The 10,833-nt window shown below is 34.9% G+C and overlaps 4 protein-coding genes across 4 annotated transcripts; 3 read left to right on the top strand and 1 right to left on the bottom strand.

The window, feature by feature from the left end:
- The first annotated feature begins 943 nt into the window (after window positions 1–943).
- ASCRUDRAFT_133971 (uncharacterized protein) lies at window positions 944–4,669 on the top strand. Its single transcript, XM_020189063.1, has 2 exons — window positions 944–1,401; window positions 1,556–4,669. Exons 1-2 carry the CDS (start codon window positions 1,240–1,242, stop codon window positions 4,451–4,453), a joined length of 3,060 nt encoding a protein of 1,019 aa, XP_020048610.1. The 5' UTR covers window positions 944–1,239; the 3' UTR covers window positions 4,454–4,669.
- Window positions 4,656–6,478, top strand: APE4 (aspartyl aminopeptidase). The gene has a single exon (XM_020189064.1). It carries the CDS (start codon window positions 4,886–4,888, stop codon window positions 6,377–6,379), a length of 1,494 nt encoding a protein of 497 aa, XP_020048611.1. The 5' UTR covers window positions 4,656–4,885; the 3' UTR covers window positions 6,380–6,478.
- A 733-nt stretch (window positions 6,479–7,211) lies between these two features.
- Window positions 7,212–9,331, top strand: RTC5 (Rtc5p). The gene is made up of 2 exons (XM_020189065.1): window positions 7,212–8,151; window positions 8,257–9,331. Exons 1-2 carry the CDS (start codon window positions 7,409–7,411, stop codon window positions 9,104–9,106), a joined length of 1,593 nt encoding a protein of 530 aa, XP_020048612.1. The 5' UTR covers window positions 7,212–7,408; the 3' UTR covers window positions 9,107–9,331.
- A 224-nt stretch (window positions 9,332–9,555) lies between these two features.
- SVF1 (Svf1p) lies at window positions 9,556–10,728 on the bottom strand (the record flags this gene model as incomplete). The annotated part of the gene is made up of 1 exon (XM_020191625.1): window positions 9,556–10,728. One exon carries the CDS (start codon window positions 10,726–10,728, stop codon window positions 9,556–9,558), a length of 1,173 nt encoding a protein of 390 aa, XP_020048613.1.
- Window positions 10,729–10,833: the final 105 nt, after the last annotated feature.

Genomic DNA, 10,833 nt, shown 5'->3' on the forward strand with positions numbered 1-10,833 from the left:
GACGCTGGAAATGATAATAACAGAGGCACGAGAAAGCGTACAAAGTTACTGTTTTCGCCCCGAGAGTGATCTCCACGTGAGACCAGCTGCTTCTGCTTCTGCTGCCTCTACTGCGTCCCGCTCGAAGCCTGGCGGAGTGCACGCCCGACCCCAGCGACTGTGGCGGTGCCGAACAGCAGAAGCAGCGCTCATGGGCCCAGTGCTGTCTATGCTTCCCGAAGTGCTCACAGTGGTGCTTCCTCTGGAACCAGCTGGCTGCCGAAAAGGAAAGGCGAGCGCTGGGCTGGCGAACAGAGCTGGCGAACCCACGGCGGCCAATGGCAGACCGCTGGCTGGCCGGTGCCTGACTCTGCTGCACGTGTTCGCGAACCGAGCGCTCGGCAAGGCCATGAATTTTATCTGCTTATGGTTTGGTTCTCTATAAGCTCTCTATATTAGCATTTATTTATATTTATTCACTTTACAGTCCTCTATGATTCCATTCGCTTCATCTCATTCTCTTCCTTCTTCTTTTGCTTCCTTTCTTTCTTCTCTTTCTCTTCTCTACCATTCCAGTCCCACGAAGCTCCTTCTCCAGAACCACCTCACTCACCAAATATCCCATCTATCTCCCATACTTTCATCTCTTTCTGCTTCACATAAATAGCCTTTCCAGTCATAATCTTAATCAATCTCTTTCCTGCTTCTGCTTGGGTTCAAAAAGAAACTGTTTCATTTCGTTTTATTGTTCTCTTTTTTTTATAATCCAAAAATATTTACCTAATTATTTATTCTAGTTATATTTATCTACTCTTGTTATTGTTTTTTTCATACTATCTATCTATTCTGCTTTTTAAAAGAAAAGTTCTCTTTATTCATCGTTTTTTTTATTTACATTCTCATCTTTTTTGTCCATTATTAATCATTTTCAAATCATTCATTTTTGTTTTAAATTTACCCAATTTAAACTTCATTTAATTTATCTCACATAAATTATCTCATTCAAATTTCATTTATTCACTTTATTATATCTATTCTTATTGTATCCATTCTTGTTATAACTTCAATAACCATATAATAATCCCACACAATAATATCCATCCACTTTTTCTTACTCTAATCAAATAATTCCTTTTCTGGGCTTCTTTATTAATCTTTAATCTTTAATTTTTTTCCATCAAAAAATATAAATAGAAATAAAAATAAAAACAATATTAAAAATAACAGCAAAAAAAAAAAAAATAATAATAATAATTTGAAATGACTTTACCATTTTATTCAATACTACTCCCCTCAAATAATCAAAATAATGTCCAAAATGATAACCAAATTGCTATGAATATTAGAATTCCAAAATCAATCCTAACGAACTTGAAAAACTCAAATAAAAAAGCAAAATTAATTGTAAAAAATGGTGAAATAGTACGTATATTTATCTTTACTAATTATAATGATATGATAATCAAAAATTAATAAAATAATGAAATGCAATTTCATTATTTTATTAATTTTTTTTATCCCATCACCCATCACTACAATACCTCATTACAATAATACTAACACACTCACTCTTTAGTCCTTGAAAATTATCGATTCTTCAAATCAAAAATACTCAATCTATAACACTTCGGTACTAGAAACCCAAAACACTGACTTATATTCCTCAAACAACTTAAATAATTCAAATACCTCCAATAATAACCAAACTCAGTTCTCTCAAATAGGGAAAGTGATATCAAAAGTAACTGTCTTCAATCTCCCTTCAAAATCTCTCTCCTCCTCCTCCTCATCTTCCTCCTCAACACCCATACCAAATCACAACTCAACATATAATCATCCCACAAACAACCTCACTCCCAATCACACCATCCCCATCCCCATTACAAACTCTTACAACTCCTACAACAAAAAACCCTCTCTTTCTCCAAGATCTTTATCAAATTCCCCTTCCCCAAACCCTCTTCCTTTCTCTTCCTCTTCCTCCTCCTCCTCCTCAACTCCTTTGCTATCCAAACTAAATTCCCTAAAATCCTCTACAAAAAACTTTAAAAATCTCAAATCTGAAGACTCTAGAATGCTCCATTTACTAGCTGTTGGCCCAATATCCGCTGAAATCATAAAGGAAAAATGTCATGTTTCTCACATCATCAACGTTCAAAACTTCCTCAACAAACACGCTTCAAAAGTAACCGCTTCCCTAAAATCTTACAACCAAGATACTTATGGCGACTACTCAAAATTGCCAAATGACTACACCATACCAATTGACGACTCCTCCTTTAATAATCAACCAGAAAATCTAAAGTTCTACGTCTTGAATGATCTAAGTTACCAATACCTAAGCATTTGGGATTTTCGCTATACCCCCTCAACAAGAGCCTCTATCTTGAAAAACATGGAAAATTCTTTCAACAGACTAAACTACTCACTATCAAATCCAATAAGAAACATGCTAATCAATCCCGAAATACTAAAAAAAAATGAAATCGAAAAAAATAAAAACACAGAAATGCTTAAAAACGCCTCCTTTAAAGAAAAACAAAAACTAATTCAACAGCAAAATGAAGAACTCTATCAAAAAAACCTTCTAAAACAAAAGGCTCTACAACAACAACAACAATCTTTAAACCAAAAAGATTTAAAAGAAAAATCAGAAATAGAAAGACTTCAAAAAGAAAAGGAAAAGGAAAAAGATTTCCAAGAAAAATTACGATTAAAAAAAGAAAAAGATCTTCAGGAAAGAATAGCGAGAGAAAATGAAGAAAAAGAAAAAGAAAAAGAAAAAGAAAGAATGAGAAAACAAAGAGAACTTGAACAAAAACAAAAACAAAAACAAATACAGCTACAGCTACAGCTACAAAAAGAGAAAGAAAGAGAATTAGAAAGAGAAAGGGAAAGGGAAAAGGAAAAGAAAAGATTGAGAAAAAAAAAGGAAGAACAAGAAAAATTAGAGAAATTAGAAAAAATTAGATTAGAAAAGGAAAAATTGGAAATAGATAGACTTGAAAAAATTGAACAAGAGGCTAAACAGTTGGAAATTTCTTCAAACAAGAAGAGAAAGGTGTTATCCAAAGAATTTGTCTCGTCTTCATCTGAAGATGATGAACATCTAGGTCCTTTAAGAGACAATGAAACTCAGCGCAAAAGATTCCGAACCACTTCCAGTTCCTCATCGGGTTCATTATCTTCTTCTTCCACTTCTTCAACATCATCGGTATTTTCCAAGTCCAATGGTTCTCCATCTGACTCTGCTCCTAATTATTCTACAAACTTGACATCGCCTGAAATGAATCCAAGACTTAAAAAGCAAAAAATTACAACCTCCTCTATTAATTCATCCAGTGCATTGTCCAATGGGTTTCCTTCAGTTCAACTTCAAGATTTATCTAGAAAATTTAAAAATACATACAAAGAATATCAAGAGTTGTATGAATCGATTCAAAAGAATAAATCTAAAGTGAAAAATAAAAATAGTTCATTAAGCAATAAACAAACCGGTGATTATGATTATAAAAGTTATAATGAGGATGTTAAAAAAGTCATTCAATTACACAATGAATTAACTCTTTGGAAGAAAAAGTTATGGTCATATTCAAATAGTAATAGTAATTTTAATAATAATAATAATAATAATAATAATAATAATAATAATAATAGAGACAATAGTTCCATTGGTCAGAGTAAAGAAAAAGAGAATAATCCAATAACAACAACTCCAATCAAAAAAGATGAAACTGTTAAACTTAAACTTTCTCTTAAATCGGATGTTAAAATCGAAAATAAAAGAGAAATCAGAACCGAAATTAGAAAGGAAATCAAAAGAGAAATCAAAAAAGAAATAATTCCGGAAATTAAAGAAGCCAAAAAGGACATCAAAATTAAAAGTAAAAGAGAACCAAAAGACATGCCTGTGATGCCTATGAAAAAGGGAACAATGTCTAAAAACGTAAGAATCGCAGAAAGAAAGGCGGTGTCCATGAAAAGAGATCCTTCTTACAGAAAAGATGGAATGCTGGTCAAAAGAGAACCATTGAGAGATGTTGGAAGAGATGTTAGCAGAGAAATCCATAGAGAAGCTAACAAAGATATAAATAGAGAGAGACAAATAGAAAGACAAAGGGAAAGACCTAGAATGAGAATGGAAAGAGGTTTTGAAAGAGAAATCGACAATGAACGCTCTATACCAGTTGAAAGAAAATTGAAATCAAGATCGAGATCACCCTTGCCTAGCTCAAGATCCCCATTACAAAGACCAAATACCTCCTCGCCTCGAATGAGGAACACCAGCTCCAATGTCAGCTCCAAGCTATCAAAGGTGCACAAACCACCAGTCTCGTCGAGCTCAAGGTCTGGAAACAGCAAAAGGTCGGGCGAAGAGGTGCAGTCTCGCATCCACCATTCGTCCAGCACAAGCAGCATATTCTCCCTTGAAAAGAGCTCTGGCATGAGACCTGGAGTGCGAAACAGAAGATAGTTTACAATACAGTAATGCCCCTACACAAACCGCTTAATACCGTGTTTTACTTTTAGTTCTTAGTTTTTTTTCTGGTTACATGTTAGTTTTATTTTTTTATTCAGTCATAAAGAAAGCATTCATTAATACAGTCATTCCCACTCGGTCAGTTTGAAGTTGTAGTTTCCGTAGGTGAATGTTGGAGCTTCGGTTTCTGGGCGAATGTTGCCCAAACTGGCGTGGAAAATGTTCAGTTACAGTTTGGGAGATTGTCCACTCAGCGGAGTTCTCTGTGCGATAAGAGCAGCTTCACACAAGCTGCAATTTTCAGCCATTTCTAGCTGCCATTTCTAGCTGCTGCTTTTTGTTTCTCGCTTGTTTGTTCACTCCATTGTGTGCTGCTCTTTTGTTGTTCTGTTGCTTCCTACCTGAGATTCTGTCTTCTTTCCTGCCATGGCTTTGAAATCCTATGCAAACGAGTTTGTTTCCTTTCTCAACGCGTCGACCTCGCCCTATTTGGCTGTCGAGTCGATCAAGAAGTTACTTCTCTCGTCCAACTTCACAGAGATCTCTGAAAGATCAAACTGGTCAACAAAGGTCAAGAAGGGCCAAAGTTATTTTGTTACCAGAAATGGCTCATCAATCATCGCTTTCACTGTGGGAGCAAATTGGAAGCCCGGTAATAGCTTTTCCATAGTTGGATGCCATACAGATTCTCCCACCTTAAGGATTAAACCAATATCCAGCAACTCATCCAATGGCTATATTCAAGTTGGCGTTGAATGCTATGGTGGCGGTATTTTCCATACTTTTTTTGATCGTTCCTATGGTATCAGCGGTAGAGTGATGATAAACAGCAATGATAAACTCATTCCCAAAATCATTCAAATCAACAAGCCAATTTTGAATATCCCTACTTTGGCTATCCATTTAGATAGGGCGGTAAACCAAAAATTCGAGTTTAACAAGGAAACACACTTGTTACCCATTGCTGGTTTAGAAAATAAAGCAGAAACACTCGATCAAACCAAAAACTCAAATAATAGCAAACAGGACGAAACATCACAGGGTGGTTGTTCAGACCACGAACAAGGCAAATTATCCGATGAAGAATTCCACTCGTTGCAAACCATGGTTCAAAGACACAATAAGCTGCTAATCGACCTTATCGCCAAAGAATGTGGTTGTGAGGTTTCTGCAATTGAAGATTTTGAATTGATTTTACACGACACAAATCCTTCTACCATCGGCGGAATCAACGATGAGTTCATATTCAGTGGCAGATTGGATAATTTGACTTCTTGCTTTTGCGGTTCCCAAGCATTGGTGCGTGCTTCAAAAAACATTGAAAATGAGTCTGGTATCAGATTGCTAGCCTGTTTTGACCATGAAGAAATTGGGTCTCAATCTGCCCAGGGCGCTGATTCCAATTTTATTCCCGCAGTTGTTGACAGACTTTCTTCTATTCTTGGTACTGGAGAGGAATCGATCATCAACAAGAACCATTTGTACCAATCTGCTGCAAAATCCTTTTTCTTGTCTTCGGACATGGCCCATGGTGTTCATCCCAACTACGCTCTAAACTACGAGAGCAAACACAAGCCAGGCCTTAACAAAGGACCAGTCATCAAGATCAATGCCAACCAAAGATATGCAACAAACTCCCCAGGAATATTGCTTGTTAAAAAGTGCGCTGAGTTGGTCAAGGTCCCCTTGCAATTGTTTGTCGTTCGAAACGACAGTCCCTGTGGCTCCACCATCGGGCCAATTGTCTGCTCGAAATTGGGCATTAGATGCTTGGACATTGGCAATCCCCAGCTCAGCATGCACAGCATCAGAGAAACCTGTGGAACAGACGATGTCGCCTCGTTGGTCTTGCTCTTCGAAAGCTTCTGGGAGAACTTCTCCAGACTTGAACCCACCATTTTGGTTGATGCTGTCGAGTGATGTCGGTGCCACGGCGGCGGGTCTGCCTTTTGTTGACATTTTTGAGGCGATTTCTAATCCTTCATCTCTTTAGTCATTTATAACCTGTAACTCAGCTATCTTTCAATCGATATACGTTTCGCACCTCATTTAATCCCACAAAGTGTTGCCATCAATTGATTCCTATAAACAGTTATTAAATGCAAAAAACAAACAAACATGGGCCAATCATCCTCAAGACAAGCCACATCCCCATCGAGTCATAAAATCGATATCACCAGCTTATCTAAAGAGAAACTATTCGAATTATTCTTAAAGGATTCACTGAACCAATTGTCTCATTTGGAGTTATATTCATTGAAGAAAAACTTGAAACTACATAAACTGCTCATTAGCACGGAACAAACTAATGATAACAATACACTCCACATTTCCGAAAAGCCCTCTTCCACCACTCCATTGACCAATATCACAAAACTAAATAATGAGCACGAGGATTTTTTATATTACGATAAGATAATCAATTTTGAAGAAATTAAATCATTAGTGTTTTGTGGGATTACCAATAAAGATATTAAAGAAGATCCCGAAGATGGTGTTTTGCAAATTTTTCCGATTTTATTTGACTTTTTGACAAAATTATCAATGTTCCCATTTATAAATTTTGAAAAAAGGGAAAATTTTGAACAGCTAGAATCTCAATTTCTGTTAAATTCTAATGGTATAAGTTTTAAAAATTTAATTAAAATTATTGTCCTTTTAAATAATAAAAAAAGGCATCGATTATTATCAAGAAAATTTGATATAATCAAACTATTATTCATTTGTTTTTCAAATTTTGATCTTAAAGAATATTATAATAATAATAATAATAATAATAATAATAATAATAATAATAATAATAATAATAATAATAATAATAATAATAATAATAATAATAATAAATATGATAATATCGGTAATGAAAAACAAGAAAAAATTAACAATATTATTGAGCAAAAAAGGGAAAAAGAAAAAGAAAAAGAAAAAGAAAAAGTTCAAAATCTAATTATGGATGAAAGACAAATTAAAATCCATTGGCATATAACACATTTAATCAGTTCGTTTGATGATATAGACATTAATAAACTATATATATCGGCATCGAATTTATTACATATTATAAATTTTCTATTAATAATAAGATATTGCCTAATATTATATTGTTCAATTAATAACGATCCAGAGAACACTAAAGATAATTTAAATGATAATGGAATTGCGACCGGAATCGAAGAAATGATTAATCCATTAAATTCTACGAGTTTTATACCATACTTGAAAACTTTTTTAAAAAAGGACTTTTACAATAAGTTTAAGAAAAACTCGTTTTCAATATTAAGAGCAATCAATCCCATAATAAGGAGTAATGATATTAAATATCTAAATGAAAAAAGATTTAATATAGATTATACTAAATTTCAAACAAGTTTAAATTTAACGATACCATTCTTGTTTGAGGATTCATTAAATTATTTATTAAATCCATTATTATATAATTTGGATGAAAACATCAAAATAAAGGAAAACATAAGTATAGTATGCGAAAGGATAAGCAATTTAAATAAAATGTTGGATGATCAAAATTTCAATATAATAACACCACAATTGTTGACACAATTATCTACATTTCTTAAACTCAATTTCAAATCAGGAAACGATAATGATAATTACAATAATAATAGTAATAGTAATCTTAATGTTAATGAAAAAATTAGCTTGAATAGTCTAAAGAGTTTGTATGTTGGATCAAGGTATGGATTTTCAATGAAATCATTAGAATATAGAGTATTCAATTGGAATTCTCCTACAATTTTATTAATATCAGGACGAAAAATATTAAATTTTAAAAAATTTAGCAATAAAAATAACAAATTTGAAAAATTTAATGAAAAATTTCCAAGATTAAATAATCATGATCATTACCATTACCATCGCCATTATAATAACAATGATATCAACGGCAAACATTATAATTACCACTATCAAGATGCTAAAGATGACGATAATAATAATAAAAAAATATATGGAGAAAAATTGATTTATGGTGTTTATATTAAAACACCTTGGAGAAAGACTAACAAAGATTATTTTGGTAATAAAGATAATACAATATTTCAATTGAGCAGTCAGCAAAACATTTTCAAATGTAATTTAATCTCAAGAGATAATAATAATAATAATTCTGGTTATGGTTATGATAATACTGCTAATGCGGATAGTAAATTGGGGTATTTCAATACACTTGGAGGAGGAATTGGGTTTGGAAACGAACAGCCCGTTATCAAGAACAACGATTTGGTCAAATATCGACCAGGAAGCGTTTCGCTAACAATTGACTCCAGTTTGGAGTTTTGTGTGTTTCGACATTTGAACCACTCAGAGGTGTACAAAACAGGATCTGTATATAAGAGCTTTGTGGACGATGCAAAGTCTGAGGAAAGCAAACTGGAGAGTTCCACCGAGATTCCTATGGATATTCCGGGGGAGATTCCGATCTACGAGGACCGGTTTGCAATTAGTGAAATGGAGGTCTGGGGAATTGGCGGCGAGGACGCGTTGAGAGAGCAGCAGAAGCAGTGGGCGTGGGAAGAAAACGAAAGCCGACGCAGAAGATCCGTTAACTTGAAAAACTTGGGAGAGGAAAGAGCTTTTTTGGAAATGGCGGGGCTTGTGGGAAGGTACAGCTCGTCAGGCGGGTCAATGTAGCCCATGCAAGCCTTTCTTATACGGACTAAGCATATCTATTTATTTATTAGTATTTATGAGTATTTATGTTATATTATATGAGATTTGATTAAAGCATGATAATTCATATTTCTTAATTGGATATGAGAAGCAAGATCTAAAGGCTAGAACAAGAGAAACAAGATTAAATTAGCATCAGTGATCAAAAGCTTAATTTATGGATAGGAAATAAAAAAAATAAGAAAAACAAGAAAAACGAAAAAAACCAAGAAATAAACAAAAAAAATAAGAAAAAGTTATTAAAATGTATTAAGTTATTAAACAGTATTAAAGATAACCATTCCAACAGGACCAAACAGGGAAAGAGCAGATTAAAATAGGAAGGAGAGAATTACTAAAAGAATAAAAGAACCATGTAATACAACAATAGCAATGTAATACTGTACAGCAGCGTCGTCACCAATTGATATTCATTCAGAGATAAAAGTGGCCTCGCTCCAACAAGAACCTTCTTCCTTTGAAACCTCGCCGTCATGCTCGATCTCAAAGTGGTAGGGATTGATCCATTGGTAGATGTAGGGCTTTGTGCCTGCAACAACTCCAGCAAGACTCTTAACAAACCCAGGGATTTCACCCATGACATCGACCCTGAGAACGAGAGTATCTAGCCTGCCCTTGAGTGAGGCCTTAACGACTTTGGCAGTCTTGTTCTGTATTGCCTCGTCTGTGGAGTCAGCAGTGTATCCGGCAAAATCATAGTCAATTTCCTTAGGAACTGGCCAGCCAACGTCCTTGTCAGGCTCAGAATCCTTGTGGATGGCGTTGTTGTCGACGGTAGCAGCAATTATTTTGTCGTCCTTGACCAAAATCCCAATGCTGACTTTGGTTTTGGCGTAGGAGTTGGGAGTGGTGAACTCCATTTGGACTGCAGAATAATGAGGGCCTTGGTAGTTCAAGAAGTTCCAGGTCGAAGCAGCATGGTGGGGTTTCATTCCTTGGAGGGCCATGACGTACATTGCTTTTCCCTCGATGTCAATTTCCTTTTCTCCCAACTTGATGGTGCCCTTGACGTCGTTTCTGGGCCAAAACACGTGCCTCATGCTTCCCCAGGGGTTTTTGGTGTCTGTGCCGTAGTAGGAGAAACCATTTTCACCAATGATTACACCAGGAGCCTCTTTGGTGACAGTTAAGTCGACGACAGATTCTGGATTGACAGCAGATTTGAAAGTATAGGAATTTCCATCTTCATTGAGTTCAATTGCAAAATTTTGAGCATAGAAATTGTTTCCCTTGATCATAAAATCTTCTAGATGAGTTGAAGTCCAAACGGCTTCATCTTTTTTCAATTTGTTAAAAATTCTGAAAGTAAACTGTGCAGTTGTATAAACGTTACCAACAACAACGGAGTGAATAACTTGAAAGAAGCCCAGATACCCTGATTTGTCACAAATAAAGTAAAATGTTTGAGTTTCAACATTAGTTGATGGAGGTTGTAACCATTCTAAATCTTTGGTGGTCGCCTCCCTAAATGGCTGCTTATCCTTGACAGTGTCTGTGATTGGGTGGAATGCTTCTCTACCATAAACTGGTTCTGCAACTATACCAGTATAGGTCGATAGTGTACCTTGAAGAAGTTTGAACATTTTTATTATATTAATTTAGAATAATTTGTGTTGATCTAGATTATCTCGTTTTATTGTACTGTGATTGATTTTAATTGCTGTAATTATTGTACTGAGGCTTGCTTT

The sequence above is a fragment of the Ascoidea rubescens genome (assembly GCF_001661345.1).
Source record: "Ascoidea rubescens DSM 1968 unplaced genomic scaffold ASCRUscaffold_3, whole genome shotgun sequence".
Taxonomy (NCBI): domain Eukaryota; kingdom Fungi; phylum Ascomycota; class Saccharomycetes; order Ascoideales; family Ascoideaceae; genus Ascoidea; species Ascoidea rubescens.

What these genes read in the sequence shown, in the direction of transcription:
- RTC5 (XM_020189065.1), top strand. Translation starts at nt 7,409, where the DNA reads ATGGATGAAAGACAAATTAAAATCCATTGGCATATAACACATTTAATC. An exon ending in AGTTTGTATGTTGGATCAAG is followed by an intron (nt 8,152 to 8,256) that starts GTATGGATTTTC and finishes TAAAAAATTTAG; the next exon opens with CAATAAAAATAACAAATTTG.
- ASCRUDRAFT_133971 (XM_020189063.1), top strand. Translation starts at nt 1,240, where the DNA reads ATGACTTTACCATTTTATTCAATACTACTCCCCTCAAATAATCAAAAT. An exon ending in TTGTAAAAAATGGTGAAATA is followed by an intron (nt 1,402 to 1,555) that starts GTACGTATATTT and finishes CTCACTCTTTAG; the next exon opens with TCCTTGAAAATTATCGATTC.
- APE4 (XM_020189064.1), top strand. Translation starts at nt 4,886, where the DNA reads ATGGCTTTGAAATCCTATGCAAACGAGTTTGTTTCCTTTCTCAACGCG.